General features: G+C 38.2%; 2 protein-coding genes and 1 long non-coding RNA gene across 13 annotated transcripts; 2 read left to right on the plus strand and 1 right to left on the minus strand.

The window, feature by feature from the left end:
- The first annotated feature begins 23 nt into the window (after positions 1–23).
- Positions 24–10,308, plus strand: LOC100748370 (nuclear pore complex protein Nup98-Nup96). 8 transcript variants are annotated; one of them, XM_024367790.2, is made up of 28 exons: positions 165–306; positions 378–508; positions 774–848; positions 939–1,148; positions 1,447–1,689; positions 1,783–1,986; positions 2,315–2,398; positions 2,539–2,718; positions 2,844–2,983; positions 3,093–3,408; positions 3,637–3,820; positions 3,908–4,019; positions 4,121–4,261; positions 4,357–5,409; positions 5,488–5,631; positions 5,719–5,833; positions 5,929–6,072; positions 6,169–6,351; positions 6,432–6,608; positions 6,696–6,925; positions 7,016–7,262; positions 7,512–7,649; positions 7,743–8,013; positions 8,118–8,384; positions 8,462–8,782; positions 9,087–9,184; positions 9,343–9,589; positions 9,686–10,308. In XM_024367790.2, the coding sequence occupies exons 3-28, from the start codon at positions 818–820 to the stop codon at positions 9,864–9,866; spliced, it is 5,661 nt and encodes a 1,886-aa protein (XP_024223558.1). In that variant the 5' UTR covers positions 165–306; positions 378–508; positions 774–817; the 3' UTR covers positions 9,867–10,308. The 8 variants fall into 8 exon arrangements, with proteins under 8 accessions (XP_024223561.1, XP_024223560.1, XP_024223558.1 ...); XM_024367793.2 differs by lacking the exons at positions 165–306; positions 378–508 and adding an exon at positions 24–144; XM_024367792.2 differs by lacking the exon at positions 378–508 and having other exon boundaries at positions 127–236.
- Positions 9,949–11,147, minus strand: LOC117151685. Its single transcript, XR_004461780.1, has 2 exons — positions 11,037–11,147; positions 9,949–10,971 (listed from the first exon to the last, which is right to left on the minus strand). It is a non-coding gene; the product is annotated as an uncharacterized LOC117151685 (long non-coding RNA).
- Positions 11,148–11,511: 364 nt separating this feature from the next.
- LOC100741020 (voltage-dependent calcium channel subunit alpha-2/delta-3) lies at positions 11,512–23,596 on the plus strand. Of its 4 annotated transcripts, none has more exons than XM_033320847.1 (25): positions 11,512–11,772; positions 12,554–12,711; positions 13,783–13,864; positions 14,102–14,212; positions 14,276–14,495; positions 14,612–14,743; positions 14,844–15,446; positions 15,822–15,958; positions 16,059–16,139; positions 16,317–16,397; positions 16,491–16,565; positions 16,674–16,688; positions 16,778–16,885; positions 16,962–17,033; positions 17,327–17,468; positions 17,563–17,784; positions 17,848–17,941; positions 18,635–18,667; positions 19,189–19,293; positions 19,502–19,614; positions 19,897–20,033; positions 20,172–20,341; positions 20,459–20,664; positions 20,750–21,047; positions 21,343–21,637. In XM_033320847.1, the coding sequence occupies exons 2-25, from the start codon at positions 12,614–12,616 to the stop codon at positions 21,635–21,637; spliced, it is 3,630 nt and encodes a 1,209-aa protein (XP_033176738.1). In that variant the 5' UTR covers positions 11,512–11,772; positions 12,554–12,613. The 4 variants fall into 4 exon arrangements, with proteins under 4 accessions (XP_033176738.1, XP_003489744.1, XP_033176739.1 ...); XM_003489696.4 differs by having other exon boundaries at positions 11,514–11,743; positions 21,343–23,596; XM_012385945.3 differs by lacking the exon at positions 11,512–11,772 and adding an exon at positions 12,342–12,493.
- Positions 23,597–24,530: the final 934 nt, after the last annotated feature.

Consider the following 24,530-nt stretch of genomic DNA (forward strand, 5'->3'; position numbering starts at 1 on the left):
TTTCTAAATACAGATCTATCAACGTGAAACGTGACATACTAATTGCAGAACTTTTTTACCTTCTATTTTGTCTACCCTGCTGGTTACCGATTTATTCGTATGAAAATTATAATATCGTCACTGTATTATCGATTGACTTTCGAGGTTTGCCATTTTACGACGTATATTATGCGCACTTACGTGATATCTACGAATTTTACGTGTCTATAATTCAGTATCAATAATCGGCAATCGAGGTAGTTGAAACGTATGAATCCCGCGAAACGATATATTGTAGCTTTTCATATATCGTTTGTTGAATTCTTGGTAATATCATCAAAAATTTCATTTGTGTAACCTCTTTATCAAGTAATTATTTGTATCAAAACAAATTTTAGAAGATGTACAGTTTGAGAAGAATTCGTTTCATAAAATTGTAACAGACTATTTTAATGTACTCATAACAATTCTGCGACAAATGGTCAATTACAGTGAATGACAATTTATTCTTACTTCTGGCGTCTTAACGGTAACTTTCTTAACGTTCTAAGAGAAAAAGGGAAAGAAAATAGAGATCATAGTGTTATCGCGCGTGAATCTTGTGCAGTTCCGTATCACATTTTGATTTCATCAAGTTAAAGATTTCAGAGAATACTGTAAAATTTATAATAATACCTGAGTATATATTATTTAATATATTGTGTTTTATAGTTTTAGTAAATTTGAATCCGATGTGACGATGGATTTTATTATTTCGAAATATTTGTTTTGAACTTTTTTATTTACTATTGCAGGTGCCAATAAATATTAAAAACAAATTAGGATCGTCCTATTAAGCATGTTTGGTCAAACTGGAAATACCTCTTTTAGTAAGTAAAACGAATTATATCTGTATTTTGTATTCCCTTTCTTCTTTTGTATCCTTATGTAGATCCTGTTTTAATTTATCTTTATTGTAGGTAGTTTTAATACACCAACGCAATCCAGTCCATTCGGGCAATCTGCGTTTGGTAAACCAATCACTACAACAAGTTTTGGTTCTGGTGCTACACCAGTCTTTGGCAGTGGTAATACTTCTCTCTTTAGTTCAAAGCCTGCAGGTTCTACCACTGGTGGTTTGTTCGGCAATACTACAACTCCACCTGCGTTTACTCAACCATCTTTTGGAGGTAGCGATTCATAGATCATTCTACTAGCTCTAATTCAAATATACATATAAATATTTGTAAAAAATATAAAATATCATTTTGTTAGCATTAATTTATAATTATCAACATACTGTCTTTCGTTTTTTTATTGATCCTTAAATACAGTTAACAATTTGATCAACATAATGAATATAGTAAAAGTTTAAATTTTGTTATGTTTATATATGTTTCTTGATTTGCAATATGATCAAGTTTTATCTGTGTAAATGAAAATATCAGGTAACGAATTGTTGTTATATTAAAATTTTCTTTTCTATAGGGTTTGGTACAACAAATACAAATACCAATTTATTTGGCTCTCAGCAGAATGCAAGTACAAATCTTTTTGGTACAAATACTGCAACGTCAGCATTTGGTCAGTCGAATAAACCAGCTGGATTTGGTTTTGGTACTACATCTGGTACAAATTTATTTGGACAACCTCAACAATCAGCTCAGCAAACCACGCCTTTTGGGCAAAGCAGTACCACTGGAAATACAAATTTATTTGGTGCAACACCTGGTATGTTTATGATTTATAGTTATATAAATTATAAGAAAAATCTATTCTACTATTTGATCTAGAAAGACAGATTTGAGAAGAATCTCATTCTAGGTTTTGGCAATGCAAACACGGCAACCACAAGTATAACTGGTACTGTCGTTAAATTTGCTCCTATGATTACTACTGATTCCATGTCCAAGAATGGTATATCTCATACTATATCGGTGAGACATTGTTGCATTGCGACAATGAAAGAATATGAATCAAAGTCGTATGAAGAGTTACGTTTCGAAGATTATTCTGTGGGACGAAAAGGTAAAAATTATCACGATCTATCGTAATTATATGATCCAATTAATTGAAATTATTACATATCTATAATAATATTCTCCTGATACTTATACATGATATTATATATGTTGAGTGATTGCGAACAATACGAACCTGTGCGTGTGCACGTGCGTTAGTATGCGCGGTTGGTTTACAGAGTCGTGTGAAGATTTAACTGACTCTATAAGATGGACTCTATCAGAGTGCTGTGTTATTGATGAGTGAGAGAGTTTTAACCAAATGTGTTGTGTTCTCTATTCGAGTACGCGAATCCTACATATATCATGTTATTTGTGTTTCCTTTGATGCTTAGGACCCAGTACAGGAATCTTTGGTGCACCAGCACAACCTTCACCTTTTGGTAATGCAGGGGCAGGTACTAGTACTGCAACAACGGGTAAAATATTCTAATGCAAATTAGTTATTGCATATTTACTAGATGTTATACTTCAGGACTAAATAGCTTAACGTTTATTCTTAAAATTGAACTATTTCTATTGTTTATCTTCTCGATAATTGTTTCATATTTTAAATTAGGCTTTGGTGGAATGAGCGCTGGTTTTGGAGCGACCACACAGTCTGGCTCAAGTGGTCTATTTGGAAAGCCTATAAGTACTTTTGGTACACCCTCGACAACAACAACAAATAATTTTGCTTTTAATTCTACTCCAAGCACTAATCTGTTTGGTTCTAATACCCAGAATAAACCATTTGGTAGTAAGTATCTAATTTTTCAAATACCATCGGTAATTTTCGTTGTTGCTAATGTCACTTTAGAATTACTATATCGGTGTCGGTAAACAAGTCTGTATAAATTTTTTATATGCGCAAAATACAACTAGATTTATCTACAGCAGCAGCTCCAACCCCACTTTTTGCAACCAGCAATACTAACCAAACTGCTGGTACAGGTTTCGGTGGCATTAATACGGGTCAAAACACTGCTTTCGGCTCCGCATTTGGTTCAACGCAACCGAATCAGGTAATACAAAGAAGAAATAAGAGAAATTTTTCATTAACCATCAATCATAACCATCGATCGTGATTGTATTCTGATCGATGTTAACATTCTTATATTTATCTTTTTACAGAGTATTGGTCTATTTAACCAAAACAAATCAGCTTTTAACGCACCTTCCACATCGTCTAGCACTGGATTTTCCACTTTTGGTCAGACACCAATGAGCAATACGGGTACACCTTTATTCTGTTCTAAATCAACTGGAACGATAGGTTTCGGAGTAAATTCGACTTTCGGTTCGACTGCACCATCGACTTTTGGAACTGCACCAGGTTTCAATGCAGGTCAAAATTCCGGTACTTCGTTGTTTAATACACCTTTTAAGCCTGCAGGACAAACATCTGGATTTTCTTTTGGCTCAACTTCTACATCATCGTCCGGACTCGGTAAATTATTTATATGCTAGTCTTTAATGTGACTATCAATGCATTACGATAATTTCGAATTTCAGTAGCTTTATATTTATTTTGTTTTATAAAGTTTATCTGTGTATAATTTTCCAATAGAATAGTAAATTGAATAAAAATAAAGAGAAACAAATAAATAGTGAGTTATATTATTAACGGAGTTTATTGTTAACGGTTATTGATGTTGAATATAAATTTATTTTATAGGTACAAATACGGGTTTAATGTTGGGTAGTGGCTCTACTTTATTTGGTCAGCAAAAATCAGGCGGTTTGTTCGGGAACAGTGGCAATAATGCACTGTTTAATACATCGGGGTCGTTTGGATCTTCAACTTTCGGAAATAATACAAATGTAGGAACGGGTATTGGGACTGGATTACTCGGAGCTGGGTATTACATCGAATTTTTGACTATTTTTATTCACATCGATCACGCGATTGAAAGTATTTTAATATGTTTTGTATCTTATCATCACAGAAATACTACGAACCAAGTCAAAAGTTCCGGAACTGTCCCGGTGCATCAACAAATTTTAGCCTTGGTGTCAGCACCTTTTGGCGATTCACCGTTATTAAAAAATCTTTTACCAGTAAGTAGTTTTTAATATGTACGACTGAGAACTTATTTGAGAACTTATTAAAGCACATTTAAGTGATCTATAAATATTATTCGAATATGACATGACTTTAGGCTTCCGGTAAAACAGAAGAGTTATTAAAACCGGCAAACGCGCCATCCAAATTAATGAATGGTCAACAGTATAAGGTTACTGCTGATAATAAATCTCCAAAAATCAAGGCCAAAGTTGTTACTCCTGCACAATTATCTAAGGTAAAATATCGATGTAATAAGAATGCTTATGTAATTGGAACTTTCTCCGCTCATAACTTACATGCATCATATATATGTGTAATGAAATTTCGTAGAAGTCAATGTTCGAAGGTCTTGAAGAGGAAGATCCACTCTCGGAAGCATTTCAGCCTCGTCCAAATGCAAAGCGTTTGGTATTACGTCCGAAATCCATATCGAACTCAATAGTTCCATCGCCTACAGAAAGTTCACAATCTGTAGGGAAAAACTTACAATCTTCCGGAAAAGGAGAAGAGAAATCATCTGTAACAAATACATATATTGAAAATACAACTATTGAAACTGTAGATAAAGAAAATCATAGTCAAGATAATAATCGACAATTAGTAAACGATCGAAGATCATCTTTGTCTTGGTTGAAAACGAGTCTTTCACGAAATGCAAAAAATTTAGACGAAGAATCATACGAGGCTCAACGGTCGCTATTTTCTAGTCCGAACGCATTGTCCGAAGAGATGATAAACAATACTGTTACTGAATTGCGACCTTATGCTAACGCCAATTCATCAAATCAAAAGTGCTCTGAAATTAACACATCTGTGGATACGTCTTTAAAGAATTCATCTCTCGTTGATAAAACATGTACGGACATTGTGACTCAAAACTCTGATTCGAGTCAAGAATTGGACGAAAGTTCCTTTTCGACGTTACAAACTTCGAGCTGGAAACCAAATGCAGCTAAAGTAACGCTGAAGCGTGCTGGTTACTATACAATTCCGCCGCTTGATAAATTAGACGAGTATGTTCGCGGTGAAACGTGTATTGTACCAAACTTTACTGTTGGGCGTGAAGATTATGGGAATGTGTACTTCCCTGAATCGTTTGATATATATGGCCTGAATTTAGACGAAATCGTACATTTTCGACACAAGGAAGTCATCATTTATCCAGATGATGAGAAGAAACCACCTATCGGAGAAGGATTAAATCGTAAAGCACAAGTTACTTTAGACCAAGTATGGCCACACGATAAATCTCTACATAAGCCTATTACCGATCCCCAACGTTTAGCTGCGATGGATTACGAGGAAAAATTACGAAGAGTGTCAGCGAAACATGATACTAGATTCTTAGAGTATCGACCTGAAACTGGTTCATGGGTTTTTAAGGTAGCTTAAATCCCAAGCAGTTTTATAATCTTTCTAATCTCATATTTATATTTCTGTCATGGTTATATATCCTTTCAGGTAGATCATTTTTCTAAATATGGCCTAAGCGATTCAGATGAAGAAGATAATAATGTCCCTACAGCGAATGACACGAAAAGATTAAAATTGTGTGCAACTCAACAAAAATGTGCAACCAAGCAGGAGCAGTCAAAAGTAGTTTCAGTAAGACTGTTTTACTCGTTAATTACACAAAAATTGGAATGCCTACACAATCCAAATTTTTACAATCAATTTTTTGTTTTTAATTAGAATAAAGATACTTCCAAGGCCAATGGTTTAAAAACAGCGAATACAGATTATTCAGATTTAGATGCACGTGGACTTCTCTTGGAAGCAATTGTCTCACGCCGGTCGTTTAGAACAGGTGCGTGAGATGTATAACTTTATATTCAATTCGATTATGTATAATTCTATTGTATTTATTGTTACTATACAGTACGAAAAATTCTTTTTCAATAGATCAGAATCGTGAAAAACAACTACCGATAAGTCCAACTGGTGAGAATGCTCGCATTTTGGGTACAGACAGTCATAAACTGCAATTAATGAAGGCCAGCTTCTTTGATGGTAGCGACGAAGAGATTAACGAGGCTTATGATCAAGGTAAACTCTGATTGTGTTAAGATTATATTATTAATTTTTTTATTTATATAATAATGTTTATTCTTATTTAACATTGGAATATTATTACTATTTTAGAATCGAATCGCGCGTTATTTCTTTCCGATCGTAGAAGTTCTTTGCGATGTTTCACCAATACGCCACAAAAGTTAGATGAAGATCAAGACTACGAACCAATTTACAGTCCGATGTTACGATCTAATTTGACAATTCATCGGACGCCAACTATTGCTTATGAAGAATCGACCCTTTCGAAGACAGGTAATATCAGTTTAATGATGTATGTAAGATTAATATTTTGTACATTGTACAAGTTACAAGGGAATCAATTTGTGCTATAGATTCCAAATTGAAACGCTCCATGGACATCGTTGCTAAGACATCAACGATGTATGAAAAAGGTTTACCGGATCCTTCGATAACTCCAGTGACTACAATTCTTCGATGTATTTCTGAAGTGATTCCGTTATCAAAATCTATTATACATAAACTGGAGTCTCGTTCTGTTGCTGATATTGGTAAGCAGCTTTTATCATATTCGTATTTATTAAGAATTCGTGTAGATAATGTAAATAATTATATGCTATTTCTATGTATTAATTTAGGCATACAAATGGGAAGAAGGTTTAAACCAAGTTGGGGACGTGGTTTAACATTACTTACATTGAGTACGAAAAAACAGGCTGACGATGTACTATTAAATAATTCTTTTGAACAAATTGGATCTTACGTATGTGGTCGTTCTCCAGAAGATACAACATCCGTTGGGATAGTCCAACGTATACAAATTTTGGGTGGTAGTGGGACCGGCGAAGAACGCATTAAGACATTCAAAGTAAATTTCATTTTTAAGCACTTACATTATTTAGAATTAGACATTGTAATATTTATTCTTTTATTTTCATTCTTTGTAACATCATTTAAGGAAAGTATAGAAGGTCATCTAAAAATTCAGCTGTCACATCGTGTAATGAATCCAGATGAAGACTGTCTAATTTTTGATGTAGATACAGATATTAATAAGGCGAGCATGGCTTTACACGCACATTGTAGTTTAGCCGAAGAATTTGCAGAACAGTTTGCCACAGATTCCTTTGCTTCCTATGTTGCTAACGTTTGGAAACTCTGTGTAGCTCTTTGGGGAAATTTACCTGATATAAACGTTGCCACAGGTATGTATAATATGTATGTTAATTTATAACTTGATCGTTTAATTTTTCAAATGTATTATAATTCAAATTCAAATATAATATTATTTCTTCCTCCATCCCCTCTTTCGTTTATCTTTCCTCCTCTATTTGTAGTCTTTCTTCCCCCGCTTTATTTTCATATATTTTTTGTTCCTGATATACGTCTGATATACAAGCAGAAATTATGTAGAATATGTAACGCGCACATTCTTGTGTGTTTCATTATTTTAGAAAATTCAGAAGACCATAGCGTCGTAATTGCGCGGCGAGAGGCAATCGGGCAATGGTTAAGAAACGTTATACGAAAAACTCTCGTGTTGGAGGATACGGATATTAATTATGAAACAAAGATATTGCTTTTACTATCTGGTATGTGTACCTGATAAGTATTGTATGCAATTATATAGAATTTCTGTCTTCCTTTCGACTTATTTTTCTATCATCGTCTATTTGAAATTGCAGCTTTCGAATTAGAAGAGGCGTGTAAAATTGCAAGAGAAATGGGTGATCATTGTTTGGCCTTATTGATGGCGCAGCTGTGCAGTGGAATGCCAATAAAGGTATTAACACAGCAGCAAATTGCATTATGGCAAAATGCCGGTGTTGATGAAAATCTCTCGTTAGATCGGCTAAAGCTTTTTGCACTTGTGGCGGGTGAACCACCTAGTAAACATTGCCCAATCAATGTCTGTGAAGGCTTTGATTGGAAGAGAGCGTTAGCTGTTCATTTGTGGTAAACATCATATTTTCATAACATGATACAATCTTTTTTTTATTTTCATTAAAATATTACAATATACGTATATCTATATATTATATCGCTCGTGTATGGTGCAGGTATTTCTCATCTCCGACTGCCTCTATAAGAGACATATTAGACATTTACGAGGCCTCCTTCGATACAACCAAGACAAATGACGTTTATACGTCGATACCGAAACCTGAATACAAAGGAAATAATTTCGAACTTGAAATAAATAATGGGAAACCAATATATGATCTCTGTTTTCATCTTTTAAAGTTATTTTGCACTGGCAATCATACGTTGGGTGAATTATTGAATCCAGCAACACATACTGCTGATCCAATGGATTACAGACTCAGGTAATGGATCAATTTCTTTTCTCACAATTTCAAATTCAGTTTAATTTGTAATCTGAAATAATTTAATTTAATCTCAGTTGGCTGATGCAGCAAGTACTTTTAGCTTTGGGTTATTCACATCTTTCGGAACATGTTGCCATCTTGACACATGTTAATTTTGCGACACAATTAGAAGCATATGATCTTTGGCATTGGGCCATATTCGTAATGTTACATTTAAAAGATGCCGCCAAAAGGAAGACTGCGGTAATGAATTTATTGCAACGGCATGTCGAAATAGACGATGCTAGTGATTGTCCTGATTTTATCGAGAGAGAAACGTTTTTACGAGAAGAATTGGGTATACCTTCGATTTGGATTCACCATGCGAAAGCCGTGAAAAGTTACGTAGCTAAAAGGTTAGTGGAGAATTGGATCTATATTAATCATACAATACATGTTTACACATCAAATGTCGTTTCGCGCTAATGTAAACGCATGGTTGCAAACATTTCACACTTAAAATGCAATACACAAGACACATGGTATGATTTTACGTGGAATCTTGATTTGCATGTGTTTAGTTATGAACGAAACGGTTTGTGATGGCAATCGTAGCCGATAAGTCTAAATCTCTGTAAATTGGATAAGAAATTCTAATAATAATAGAGTTTAGTGTAATTCTTAACCCGATGTAAGGGAATCTTTTTTCCTTATTTGCAGATACGGGAAAGCAGCTTTCTATTTTATACAAGCAGAACAGTGGAATAAGGCGCATGAAATTATTATTGAATATTTAGCAGCAGATGTTATAATAAACGGTATTATAATAAACGGTTTCATTATGAGTTAATGTTCAAACAGTGTGTTATCTCGTTATGTTAAAGTCATGACTTTTTGTTTATTCTCTATTATATTATTATAAACATTTTCATTATGTTAAAGTTATATGTATGACTTATTTTCAATTTTTGCTCAGAAAATTACGATTACCTGCGCAGCTTATTGCGTCCACTGACTCCTTTAGAATGCAGTAGCACTATAAGTGGTTGGACATATCAAGGACAATTACTCTGGGAGTATATGGAAATAACTATGAATGTTGAATCTTTGCTACGTAATGCCGATCCACGTGGAATAAGTTCTAAATTGGAATCACTAAAACAACGATTGTCAAATCTTCCTTCCAAAATCAATCAATTTCCATGTTTAACTGCGAAACACAGGTAAACTGTTACAATTCTTCCCTTTTACATTTTCTATACAGAGCGTAAAAGATCAGCAAATCGTTAATATTTGAATATGATTGTTCTTTGTGATAGGCTTTGTCAAGCGGAAATTGCAAAGAGAACGATACACTTAGCTAGGAATTTGTTACAACTGAACGAGAATAAATCTACGTCGATATATCAACTGGTATCTCAATTACCATTACCGGAAGACTATGCACAACAAGAGCTTCGTTTTGTCATTAATATGTGCGTGAACGAAATTATATATTAGGCAACATAATTGTTTTTTCGCGGAAATCAACAATCTTCTTCTTTCGGCCAAAATAGATATTTGTGATAATATTTCTTTTTTCATGATTTTGTAATAATAATTATAATGATTTATGAAACGATTTTATGATTTGTAACCACGATAATGGTGATGAAGATTGTAGTACAATTAATTGCGACAATGGTAGTGATAACAACAATAATAATGATAGCGTCAATAATACATTCAATAGTTAAGATTTATAACTTCTATAATTAACAATTAAGAATGTTTATACATATACATATATACATGCTAATTTGTTACTTAGGATATTCTATACCTATAAATATTTAAATAAGTAAATAACAAGCGGAAAAGGACCAGAGAAATGACACGGTTAATGTTGTAAGTTTAGATATTCGAACGATGCTTTTAATTCTATAAAGTGATAATTAAAATACGCATGTCATTATCTGATTGTTTTAATTCTAATTATAGGAAACATTTGAAAAATTTTTCGTTCTATATTGTATGTATTTTCAAAATATAAACCAAATATATTATTATTATTATTATGTTATTTTATTTTGATATTAGTATGTTATATTGATTATTTAATTAGATGAATTGCGAAAGACGAGACGGTTGTTTTTTAATTATGTGTTTACGTTTGAAAGTGATGAGGTACAAAGGTGGAAAAACCGTTGAAAATCCTTCCAAAATCCTTGGGATCTAGGAAGTTGTCTCTGCGCTTGGAAATATAGATAGGCGTTAAATCAATGATACCGAGCTTGCGCGCCCGGTCATTTCGACCATCTCTATTATGGTAAGAGATTGCGAGCATCTCGGTCTGCTCGCCAGCTTAAACTTGTCCGTTCGTTCGGTTTCACTCTTTCGCAAGGAACAGCTCCTCCTCGATAGTATTCGATCTATCTCTGTTCTCTCGTATCGCCTCTGCTCGTTTTCATATCTGGCAACCTTCACCTCCTACTGTCTACCTTCCCCACCTCGGTGTCGTCAATCTAAGCTGCTCTTCCCCTAGTTCCGTCGTTTATCCCCGATTCCGTCGTTGCCGCTGCTGTCGCCGCTCTCATCGCTGCAGCCTCCATCGCCATCGTCATCCCTACCACGCACCACTAGCATCATCCCCGCTGGTGCCAATGTCACCAACAACACTACTACCATTACCATTAGCTGATATTCGCCGACTGCCGTCATTCCTGTTTTCAGGGGTGGTTGCGAGCACGCGCTCGCACCAGTAGAATAACGTTACTCCTAAAACGCCCGAGTCTAACGTAGTACCGTAGTAAGAGTAATGCGCGCGCGCTAGACAACCAGCCAGCCACCTTTCGTTCGAGCACAAAGCGACTCGTACACCATCTTTGTCCGATTTTCATGAGGAAGTGTTATCAAAACGAAGTCATCGCGTGTAATATAGTTATTTTTCATCGGGAAAGAACCTATATTTTCGCTGTATATTATATTTTCGCGTATCGTATTTTTCAGTGCGCGCGTAACGCGTGCAAATACTTGATTTTTCTGTCATTTTTTTCTTTCTTCTATCTCCTCCGCATTCCCCTTCTTTGCTTCGTATCCCACCCCTTCTGGTCTCTCCCTTTCTCTCTCTCTCTCTCTTTCTCCCTACAACTACTCCCTTGTCCCACCCTCGTCCTTCATTCTTTCGGGTTCTCTGCGCGTTACGGTGTGAACATACTTGAGAGATCGCGCGACAAGGCGGTAATCGGTGGTGCAATCGTGAATCTCACAAAACGAATCGTGTCGACAGCGCATCGAACAATGTCTAATTTATTCGTGAAAAGAAAAATATACGTTCACTTGGAAAGGATACGATAATAAAGAAGAACACCGACTTACTGTCTGGGGGGTGATTTGACGTAGGATCGTTTTTTTCGTTTCTCTCTTGGTTGGTTAGTCGTTCGGTCCTTCGGGCGATCGGTCGATCGGGTGTTCATACGCGCGTACGTCGAAGACGCTTTTATTTTTGAGATGATTCGATCGTTAGAGAGGTTCGTAATATGTTCTGAAAAATGTTTACGACGAAAAACTGCGCGTTGGAGGTGAATTACGTGTTGTTGAACTTGCTTTGATTGGCTAGTTTTTACGAGCTTTTCCCTATACATCGTCGTCGTTATCGTCGTCGTAGACGTCGTTACCATTCTGGTTGCATTGTGTCGTCATTGTCGTATCGTTATCATCGATAGTGACACTTTCATCGGCGACACATTAAAAAAAATAATGATTTGATTCGGAATCGAAATATATAAACGAGCAAAGTCCTAGCGAACAATACCAGACGCACAAATACGTACAAAAGTTCGTCGCAATGAAACGTCGAAAACGTGCGTAGTGAAATGAAAGGAGTTTTTTACGTTCGACGGCTATACGATTAGCGTAGTTTCGATCGTCAGGTGCGAAGAGTACGTTTAAAGAAGAAGATGAAAGAAGGCGAAGAATCATACATAGAAGCTTCTACGTACTAGCGTATATAAGCGTTACAAAGTTGTGTTTTCTATCAAATGTATGTAGATGTATATGGATAAACAAGATTCCGTCGAAACGGTAAATTTACGCACGTAACGCTGACTCGCGTGTTCCGGCCGATCGATCGCTACTACGAGGGAGCGGTAAGACTAATTCTTTTCGAGAGGTTACTTCGAATTAACGTATGCGTTTTTCTTTAAAAGATTGGTTCGTTCGTTTCATCGTTTATTCGTATTCGGCTGCTCATCGATAGCATCGAAATAATGTTTCTGTCCGTGGAAAAATTTGTGCACTGTGGAGTGTTGTTACTGTTATGGATCAAATCAAGTTATCAGCAAGAAGAGGATATACCTCATAACGAGTAAGGATCTATAGCTTCTTTTTCTATCATATATCGTTTCAGTTTACACGTGTATTTAGCAAGTAAATGGGAAATGATAAAACAATGACTCAATTTAGAAGGGATTAATGGGATTAACAAAGCAAGGTGAATATAGAATATTATAAATGGAAGGGCGTGGATGTTTTAAGAAAGGAGTATATCCACATGCGATGTTAAACGTATCAAAACGTATTATTGATAGCGTGGTAATCGGTTCGACTCTAACACAAGTTAAAAATTAAAGAAAATCGAAATTCTAATTGTATTCTACTCCTCTTTTTGTGTGAAAAATATTTATATTTTTGTCTACTGTGGTAGAGGGGAGAGGGATAAAGGAGACACGAAAGATGCCGAAACCTAATACGTCACAGCGCGCAATGGTACAAATATGTATTTCCTTATATATATCTGACTGCATTAAAAGACAGACAGTATAGTACTTTCAATGATTCTCGAAGGAAAGCAACGAAAATTGGAAAGAACGCAGGCGCGTGTAGAGTTACGCGTACACAGTCGATTAACGAGGATCAGAATCGGCGTGTATGCGTACGACCTACGTGCGTGCGCACGTGAGCATGTACGTAAGTACGTACATACATACAAATGCATCAATGGTGCTCATTTACACGTAAAGCTATACGATGTATGCATATGTGGAAGCTGGCGAGCAGAACAATCGTCGATTTCGGTTCAAACCGAACCGTTAAGTAGAGTGCAACTTCATGGTTATACGACATTTTCCCCAAATTAAGGCGCAATTAACAATCGATATAACGATATTCGTCTCGATATCTTCCTTATTCGTTTAGTGACATATTTACGATTTGTTATCTCGATATCGAGTTTCATAATTTGAACGGTCAAATTCACTTCGCCGTTAGTTTGCAAATCAGCGAACAAACGAAATAAAAGAACTCGATAATGCTAATAATACCGTGAACTAACGTACTTTAACGATTCGAATATTTACAGAATGCAGATCAAAATACACGAAACGTGTTTCGCCACAGATTCTCCAGTCCATTTAACGTTATCTTTGTCGTATTGCAGAGTAAAAAACTGGGCCTTAAAATTTGGCGTTGATTTATGGGAATTTGGCAAACAAGTTACGAAAATGAGCGAAATACAAAGGGTAAGCAATCGATCATTCTTTTTTCATTTTTTAGTAGCAGGCCTGGAAGAGTAGAAAGTTTTGAAATAGCGAAGTGACACGAATTTCATTCGAATAAAGGTTAACTATGCAATTACCGTGATATATCTGAACGTAATTTATAGGTAATAGTATTTTCATATGTCAGATTAAAAGGTATAATTTGTAACGTTAGTACGATACACGTGGAAAACTTAGCCTGTCGCACTTTCGTTTCAGAAATATCACGATATGGAAGCACAAGTTGAGAAAAAGGATGGACTGGTCGTTGTCCGAGACATAGCCACGGAAGTAAAAAACATGTTGGACTTTAAAATGAACGCCGTTATGGTAAGGATGATTGTATCACAAAAAACGAAAAGACCATTGTATATCGTTAACGAACATTTACAGAGGTTGGTAGAGAGTGCCGAACAGGCAGCTGTGTCGGCACCGAGAGACGGGAACGTAGTGCCGAAATATTATCCTTCTCAGCGTTTCGACGTTGCTTCAGACGGAAAAATGTCGGGAACGGGACAAGAACCCTTGCTCTCGACTAATCGACACTTCGATCACTTAGCCGTGAACATTACTTTTTCGGCCGTTTTATTACCTGCTGGAGTAAAAGAAATTGGTAAGTATATTTGAAAACCACAGGATCATGGCCCTGATAGGAACGCGACTAATTAAACGCGAAAACTAAACGATCTAATTAGATGATATTCTCACGCTATTATCCCTTCTCTGCAGATCGCGAAGTAGCCGCTGGTATCCAATGGAGTCAATATTTGGATTTGTTGTTTGTTAATAATTATGAGAGCGATTCTTCGCTTTCCTGGCAATATTACGGAGCGACTTCGGGATTCTTAAGACGTTTTCCTGGTACGGTTTTACCCACACGCATTATCGATTTCTTCTTACAATTTGTTTCGTTTCACCGAGGCTTCTCTCCTCCGTAACGATAATCGTTTACTTGTTTCAGCAATTTCTTGGCCACCCATCGAGGAACGAAGTTTCAGCGCTGGTAAAAGCGCGAATCGAGTCGTTCGAGACGTGTACGATTTCCGAATTTCTAACTGGTTCGTTGGAGCCGCGAATAGTCCGAAAGACCTGGCGATATTGGTCGATATCGACTGCTACGTCTCAGAGAGGAATAAGCGTTTGGCTGTAACTACCGTTAAAACTATACTCGATACATTGGGTCCTAACGATTACGTTAACGTTTATCGTTACGGAGATACCGCGGAAGAGATCGTACAATGCTTCAAAGACAGTTTGGTTCAAGCGTCGCCTGAAAATGTCCAAGAATTGAAAATAGCAACGAATTCGATGAAGCACGAGGAAATGCCAAAAAATATATCGGCTGCTCTTGGGACCGCGTTTGAGATTCTTCATAAATACAACAAAACAGTACAAGGGAGTCAGTGCAATCAAGCGATCATGTTAATTACTACGGATAACGCTGGCCTACCTACAGAGGTGATAAAACGATACAATTCGCCTCACATGCCTGTCCGTATTTTTACGTATCTAATTGGTGGTGACAAAAGTCCGGAATTACACAACGTAGCATGCTCGAACAAAGGTACGTATTCGCTGTTCTTTTCCTCTTTTTATTTTCCATTTTTGTTTTCTAAGTTTTATCAACCATGCTCGATACTACAGTAGCATCAAGTAAAACTCAATTCCTGTGAACTTGTCGCAACGCGAATAGATTACGTACCTGATTGAACTTCGTACGATAGGACTCCACTGATTCTCCTCGATACATTCGTCCATATAGCGAAATTTCGTGTTAGCACAATTGAATTTAACTAGTAAGAATTCATTTAATTGGGCATTGACTAAAATTTCACTGTATTTAACAAGTTCATTCGGTAAATCATAGTTGTTTATTGTACTATGCCTTTACGTAATTACATCATGTGTTATTCGTGTCTCCATATTTTCTCTTATGCAGGATTCTACGCGAGGATCACTGAACTGGAAGACATTAGAAGTAAAGTTTTCGAATATATAAAAGTGCTCGCACGGCCTATGGTGCTCTACCAACACGAACACCCTATTCATTGGAGTCCAGCTTACGTTGGCGGAAAGGTGAGCAAATTGAAAACCCTCGCTTTTACTTTATATCTGTCTTATATCCAAACGTGATCTGCTGTACGCGGAGTTGTCTTCTCCTGTGTTTCTGTTTCAGAGCGGTAGATATGGTAAAGAACACATTGGCCAGTTAATGATGTCAGTCACCGCGCCTATCTTAGATCGCCGGAATTATACGGTAATATGTTTTCATCAAAATCTAGAATCTCGTCACTGTTTGTAACGGTGATTTCATTTATCTAGTTTGAAATACATTAAAGTTTATCATAAGCTTATCATAAACATATATATATATATACGTCCTTTTCTCTTCCTCCCTTGCATATCATTATGTATCATTATGCATCTGTTGCAGATGAAAACTGCTAACTTATTGGGTATCGTCGGCACGGATGTACCTATAGAAGAGATACAGAAGTTGGTTTCACCTTATAAGGTAGATAAAATCGGTTATGCGAATATGTAACGTTCACGCGCAATGGAAAGCGGATTATTCAGATTAATCGCAGATTATTTTTCGAATTTGTAGTTGGGTGTCAACGCATATTCTTTTATCGTCGACAATAACGGCCGCGTTTTGTATCATCCGGATTTACGACCATTGGTGAGCAATGATTTCGTGGAATGCTTTATAGAGGAAATTAATCTAATTGCTGTTGACTCATAGCCTTAATGTTCACTGACATCGCATTGTTTGTTTTTATTTACGCAGCCAGGAAACGTAGACGTAAGCAAATCAAATACACAGATCGTAGCATAGTACAAAAATTAACGTTTGCCAGTTGCAAAATTTCCGTTGCTCTCGTTTCGTTGCAGTACGAGGAAACGTTAAAACCCACGTATATCAACGTAGATTTGTCGGAAGTCGAACTTGCCGAGTACGATGGACCGTTGCACCCGTTGAACAATTCCCTTCTGCTCGATGTAAGTATCCTTAATAACTACCTAATGATAATATTATCGACCTTCTCTTTCTTTATTCTGCTATGTCGTTACACAGTTGAGGCACGACATGATTGATCAAAAAGAAGGGGAAACTAGTTTCGCGATCAAAATTCATTACGACAATATGGTGAGTGAAAGAACGACGTTGGGAGCGTTACATGCTGCCTCTTACACGTCTGTTAACGCTCGAATCGATTTTTTACGCGTCTATTTTGCCATACGTCGAAGAAAAGTTCTGATTTTGAAAATATACATATACCGACAGGTACGGTAAGAGGCAGTAGCTACCTCCACTCATGTACGTCCATATTTAAACTTGAGCCTTATCTTCGTACATGTAGAAGATCTCCTATCATCGCGTTATTTAACATAGGCATTTTGTTATTTTTCCGGTACGCGCGCTCATGCGTATACATACAGAGACGAGTTACCATTAGGCGTCACAATTATTTTTATACACCGATAGAAGGAACTCCGTTTTCATTGGGGCTGGCATTGCCCGAGAACTATGGTATGTTTCAATTGAAGGCCGAACAAGAAATCAAACGTGCGATAATAAACGGTAAGCAAATTACCAGCAATATGTCTTCGATAGAAAACGAAGCAATAAGTAAAATAAAGTAATTTCTATAATTTGGTACGTCTCACGTTTTCAGTAACCGACTATTTCAAGGGGAACAATTGGAAGGTGCATCCCGATTGGGTGTACTGTGAATATAGTTCGGCTTCCGATAAGTGGTTTCCCACCCCCGAAGAGCGCGTTCTCCATTTTTTGGCACGAACGCAAAGCCCGGGGTGGAAATGGATGTCCTTGAGACCAAGGAGTCCGAGCTCGCATCACAAACAAGCGAGCAAGCCCGACAAAGATGCTTATTATTGTAAGTTGTAGCAACGAATAAGTGATTCGTTACCTTTTACTCACCGTCGGTTTTACTCCGTAGGTGATAAAACATTAGTGCAGTCCCTCGTGTTGGATGCGTTGGTCACCGACGGTTTCGACAAAAGAGGTGCGATGCACAAAGAGGAAAATCAAAGGTAAGTGAGTTGCGTGAGTGGAACTCGCGGATGCATGTCCTCCATGCGCGGACACTTATAGTGGAAATATTGACAACGCACTGCAATGCACAAGCAAGCACGCGGTTTTTTTTTCACGCACCGATTATCGAATAACAGATCTTATTTGATATCGTAAAACTGCTGCCTACTCTACTTTCTCCCCCTCTCGCCGTTGACTCGCATAGTCGTGTTGCGAACGAGATGTATCGTTGAACGATAATGAGAAGGGACTGCGTTGTTGAGAACACTGTTCAAGGTACGAGGGACCTCTTCGTTTTGCGACGAAAAGGAGATGACAAGGAAACGAGAGCCAGATTAAGGAGGTGTTTCATCCGTAGAAACGAAAAGGAAAAGGCAGCGCAACGACGTGAAATCAGAGAGAAAGAGCTGGAAAACGTGCAAGAAGAGTAAAAAAGAAAGAGGAAATAACTTTGATCGTTTTTAACTGTTCGACTTGTTATAATTTCTTTCTTACAATCACTTCGATCAAGTAAGATTAGAAAAGTATCTGTGTATTTATGTACATATTACACATTATACATGTATACTATAGTAGCGTTGTTCGTTCAAACGCGACACGTACTATGCGCAACGGCTAATCTTTTTCATTTACAATGCTACCTTTTATCGCATATTTTTATTACATTTTATATTGTGTGTCTCCACCGCTAGCCCTATTGCCATACTGATGGCTCTACTGCACAGGTAATCCATTATGCACAATTATTTGTATAAGCGCACTCGTCGATATATTGCACGGTGATCTTTTCCTAAATGTCGTTTTAATCGTTCGTTTTACGATACCTGCGAAAACATTCCCGATGATCCGATATCCCTTTCGTCGTTATATTTTCGTATCTCTCTTGACTTTTTCTGAACGATCGATCGAATCGTATGAATCGTACGAAGTTCCTCGTTCCTCGACAACTGTAAAAGTACGGCATCGAGATTTACTTCTTTTCAAGAACATACGTAATCGCGAAGTTGTATCGTGCACATTCCATGTTCTAAGCAACGTTAACGGAAATCGGAGAATGAATAGGTTTGATCGTACTTGAACTTTATTCTGCAAAGTACGTATTCTATGTATCGATTTTGCTACGCGGTAATTATTCATATTCGTTATCGAATATGAAAACAACGATACTTTGTGCTCTCTTATACTTTTATTGCGCCGTCTCTTACTTATTTTATTACGTTCCATATAACTACCTTCGTGTTTGCAGTCAAGGAAAAGGCACATTCGGTGTAACAAGGAGTTTCATCGCAACGAAAAGCGGCCTATTTCGTTGGCACGAGCATCAACAAACTGAAGAAATCACGAACGAACCGTAAATGTCAAACATTCATTGTCGTTTAATTCCGTTTTCTAAATCTCATACGAATTTTTTTTTTGTCGTCTCATCTGAAATGCGTACATGTTCGCCTTTATAACAAAAACATCGACATATTAGAGTCTGATCGCGGTAGAAATTTCTTCGGATCGACTTTACGATAAAAGCATTGGTAATGGTGACGAAATTTTTGCTGTTTATTTAGCCCGTTTGCTGACGAGTATGCAAGAGCTATAGATTCTTCATGGTATAAACGCGCCGTCGACCAACACTATATAGAACCGGAAAGTTTCGTTTTCAGCGTGCCTTTTGACGCCGGTAAGTAGTACTTGCAGCTTTCCACTTTCCACGGATCAAATAATAGTTGACCATTCGCGATCGACGTATTTTCTTCGAGGCACTGGCACACAGCGAACTGTCGTAGCTGGAGCAATCGACGTTTACAGTTTGAAGAGGAAATGTTAAATATCGCCACTGTGGCCACGTTGCATCGCAAATGGTTAACGCTCGAACATTATTCTATACCGATTTTTCTTTCTCTCTTTCGTCGTCGTTTCTTAACATCGTTCGTATAGTAAATTTAACGGAATTGATAATTAGCCGACAGCCCCAATCCACTGGTCACGGCCACTCACGCGGTTTTCATCGGGACGGGACACAGAGCACCAGCAGCGGTCGTGGGTTTACAGTTTCAACATTCTTCACTGGCCTCTCGTTTCGTCAACATTACTTCGACGGTAAGTTTGTAGGAAATATCGTTTACTCGCTCTATTTTGCTTTCCTTCCTGGAATACGAATCGAAGAACGAAGGCAAATCGCACGGATCACATCCGTTTTCGCGACTCGTTTAACAACGATTTTCTTCTACTTTTCAGTGCAGTGGTACGAGCTGCAAGAAGAACTGCGCTTCCGAAGCATTAGACTGCTACATCTTAGACAATAACGGTTTCATTATAATCAGCGAACGACACGAGCATACCGGGAAATTCTTCGGCGAAATCGACGGTACTATAATGGATTCTCTGGTTCAGGACAGGATTTATAGGTAAAAATCTTGAAGCGCGGTAATACTTTGAGATGGAAGGAAGCGTTGGAGAAAGAAGAAGAACTCTTTAGGCTCGTAGGTTTTCATCTTCGAGTTAATTTCGTTTGTCGATTTCAGGAAAGTAACGGTGACCGATTACCAGGGCACTTGCAGTCCGCAAGAATCTCATCAATCGGCCGCACCGAGGACTTTCTCCGGATCCATCGCGACAACGATCGCGATACTGGGAAATTTTCTGTGGAGCATGGCGTTCGGCTTTAATTTTCAAAATTTATGGCAAGTTGCTTTCGCGTTCGCTGGCGAATCCGCGAGGGCACTCGATGGTAAGACATACTCGCTCGAAAGAACGCTATGCCGAAAGAGAAAAGAGGCGAATTTCCTAGTTCTCGAACGTAAATATACTTTCAGAGGACTCGATGGGAGACGTTCACGAGTTCGATCCGTTCGTGATAAGTAGAGACTCGATCGACGAAACAACAGAGGGAAACGAAGAAGCGTTCCCAAGGCTTCCGGCAATTGCCGCCGCAACCCCCGTTTCTCCTGGAACAACGCGTGCTACGTCTGCTCATTATCCGCAGAGAAATTTGAGATCTTGCGAGAAGAAGACGGATCTTTATATTCTACAACCCGAGAGATTGAATACCAGCGGTCAAAGTAATCCGTTGAAAGGAAAGTTAACCAACTGTCATGACACCGGTTGCGAAAGGTAGGTGTATAAGTATATTTCACGTTCGGGAACCACTCGCAGCGAGATAATTTTCGATCGAGGATATTATTGAGAATGGCACCGACGATCGATCGGACGATATTTGTCTAGGAATCGTTGGGCGAGATAGTAGATCCGAGATATAAAATCTCGAAACGAATATATCTTATATCTCGGATTTACGGTCTCCTCCCTTTGATATCCAGCAAATTTCGGGATTACAACCTCGATTGACAGTAGGTAGACTTATGGTCGCTTTGTCGCAGCATTCAAAGATGTATATGTATGTTTACAGGCCGTTCAGCGTACAAAAGATTCGCCATACGAATTTGATTCTGCTGGTGGTAGACACGTTGTGTCCATGCGGCAGTAAACAATTGAGCATCGAGCCCATAGAGGCTCTGACGGAGCCTGGTGCTTGTATCGCGAGAAGAGAACGTTTGTATCGTCGTAGGCCTCCGAAATGTATAAACTACCATCCGGAGGAGATGGAGATCAAGTTTTGTGGTAGCGCGAGTCGTCCTTGTCATTTCTTTTCCACGTTGGTTATCGCGATCGTTTCAAGCACACTCGCCACGCGATTCGCGTGACTTTGTTCGAATTGATCTTACACATACACACGCACGCACATCTACACGTACACACACGGACAGATAGACAGAGAGCGGACAGACGGACAGAGACACACAGATACTCGTGAATTAACGTTTTTGAAATGAATTTAGCGTTGCCGTTTCTATGAAACAGTTATGAAAATGGTATACTAGTTTATCGGTTTAATACCTATATAATTGATAAATACGTGCATACGAGTGAGCGAACGAGTGCATGCGTATGCGCGTTCGTACACGAGTCAGTGGGTGCGCGCATACGAGCTTCGTGCGTGAGCGCGTGAAAGAACGAGATACGAGTGTGCGCGCATAAACTACATATATGTATATACGTATATGTTGCGTGTGTGCTTATGCGTGTGTGCGCGCGTGTGTGTGTATATATACATGTTTACATACATACATACATACATGCATGCATGCATGCATACATACATACATACATACACACGATACGTATACGTATGAACGTTAATTTACACGCATTCACGTACGTGCATATGCACTCTATGTGTACGTAACAATCACATACATACACATGCTCACGCCTTTGAGGCAAGCGTGCGCACGCGCACAGAGACATGTACATATCCAAATACATAATATTAATGTTGATCTATGATTACATATCCCATTATAAATTCTGTTGCGAAGAAATTTGTGAATATTTCCTAATCGTAATATTTCGTAATCGTATTACGTCGAATCTAAGTCGTAATATATAAAACAAATCGATAAGAATTACATGTACTCGCGATGCGTGTTCGAACAGAGTGGCAACGACAATATGCGTAAACATCTAAGATCTCGTAATACATACATCCGATTACAGTCGCGGCAAGAAGCACGATCGTTTTTTATCGTTTGGACGAGCCTGCCGTGCCAAACGAGACCTTCTATTTCTTTATATTTCGATTCGACTAAGACGTAGCGTTACCGTTGTTTCCATACCTTCCGAGATCGGTATATGCTGGTATCAGCCGATAATCATTTACACGTGAAGCACACGTGCAACGTGTGCACGATCCACGCGAGTACAAGCGTGGTCAGTTTTATAATTATTAATGCTCCGAGCGCGCGTGTTGTTTCGTTCAAGGTGGTAATAGAAATTTTATCGAAACGTTCCTATTTCACGAACACGCTGTCGTCGTACGATCGATAGCGGCAGATCGATATCGATGTTCGTCGGAAACACCAAAATTTCCCCTTGAATTCTCAATGTAATTGCCAAAAGCGTCGACCTCGCGTCGTATCGTGTACGTTACATAGCGTTAGACTTTGATATTACGCTTGCACTTACACTAGATCGAGTACCGATCCCTTTTTTCTCTCGTTTCGCCTTTCTTTAAAGTCGCGCGGTTATTAAACGCAACGCCAACAAGTTGTCGCACAACGTTCCGCGATTTCAATTCCAAATTACCGCTTGTAATTCTACGTAAACGCGATAGACTACGTTCGTCCAGAGTGAAGAAACAAGACGAACGCGAATGGAATATTGCGCGAGAAGCTTGGAGCAACGAAGAACCGACTAGGAAGTAAAGTGTCGTAGCACTTTCTTTTTATTAAAAATAAGGCAACATAAAATGTAACATATTTACGAAGAACTATCAATTTCAAATGTACGAAGACATTAAACGATACTTACGCGTTGTGTCGGTAATTCGACGACAATGTACGTCTGGCCAGATACTCGTCTATGTACTTGCGCGATTCCACACTGGCACGAACACGCGAACGGAAAAGAGAATTCGTCCGTGTACCATGCTGCGCGTATTTGCGTACGTAACGTCTCTTTACCGCGCGCAAGTACGTATACACGTGTCCGAACAAGATCACGGTGTGTCGGAAAAATTGAACGTACGACGTATCCGTCGTGTAATAGCCTAACGAAACGTGAAATGCGAAATAAAAAAAGGTGAATTAAATCGAATTGAGAGAGAGAAAGAAAAGAAAAGATTACAATACTCTATCATTACGTATCTCGCAGTTTGGTTACCTACGATAATTTAGTACGTTGTTTACAAATCTGCGGCTAGAAGTATATCGCGCTTCGTTTGCAGCGGCAACAGCGTGAATTACAGGATGAAGCTATCGAGAGGGGGTTTACAACAGTCTCGCGGAAAAAAGAACAATAAAATTTACGAATGTTTTAGGTAAGAGGTCGTCTTTTGAACAGCACTTCTAGGTGCTGCTATGTCTTCCATTATTTGTATATTGATAATAAAGTCGATTATTAAACACGCAGCGGTATGCGCCACGTGTGTGCATCATATATAGGTGTATATGTGCCGAACATGTTCTTAGGTACGTGTATGCCTATATGACGAATAGGGTATCGAATACTTAAAATTATGTAACTGAAATACGGCATAATATTATATAATAAAAGTTAAATGCAAGATAAACTCGCGCCTTTCTCTTTTTTTAGGTTAGCAACTAAGTGATTGCGGATTTTGTCAATAGATGGTATCGATATATCCGCGGTCACTTAGTTGCCAACCCAATACATGCCAAACGGTTACGCTCCTTCGACGAAACGGAACCGACCGAACTCGATCGAAAAGCTACGATTGGCCGGCGATTTCGATAGACGCGATATTAATCGAAAATTCGAGAGAAATGGATTCCAGAGAGAAGAAAGTTGGTGGAAACGCAACGACGATTCGTAACACGATAACCGTTTAGTCGATGCGACTAGAGGTAACGGATTTAAACGAAAGACCCTGAATTTTTTGGTAGCGCGGCTATCGTATCCACGCGATTGAAAACGCGGAACAGCTACGGATCTATTCGACGGTGACCGTTCTGCTATCGCGACAAATGCGTTTGGCCCACGAACGATCCCGTAGCCACGCACATCCCCTTCGATGGT

Source organism: Bombus impatiens, unplaced genomic scaffold, assembly GCF_000188095.3.
Source record: "Bombus impatiens unplaced genomic scaffold, BIMP_2.2 scf_0361, whole genome shotgun sequence".
NCBI lineage: Eukaryota > Metazoa > Arthropoda > Insecta > Hymenoptera > Apidae > Bombus > Bombus impatiens.

Coding starts and splice junctions, on each gene's coding strand:
- LOC100741020 (XM_033320847.1), top strand. CDS start 12,614: ATGTTTCTGTCCGTGGAAAAATTTGTGCACTGTGGAGTGTTGTTACTG. Junction 16,398..16,490: donor AGTTGGTTTCACCTTATAAG/GTAGATAAAATC, acceptor TCGAATTTGTAG/TTGGGTGTCAACGCATATTC. Junction 20,342..20,458: donor GTTCAGGACAGGATTTATAG/GTAAAAATCTTG, acceptor TGTCGATTTCAG/GAAAGTAACGGTGACCGATT.
- LOC100748370 (XM_024367793.2), top strand. CDS start 818: ATGTTTGGTCAAACTGGAAATACCTCTTTTA. Junction 3,821..3,907: donor ACTGGATTACTCGGAGCTGG/GTATTACATCGA, acceptor TTATCATCACAG/AAATACTACGAACCAAGTCA. Junction 5,632..5,718: donor AGCAGTCAAAAGTAGTTTCA/GTAAGACTGTTT, acceptor GTTTTTAATTAG/AATAAAGATACTTCCAAGGC.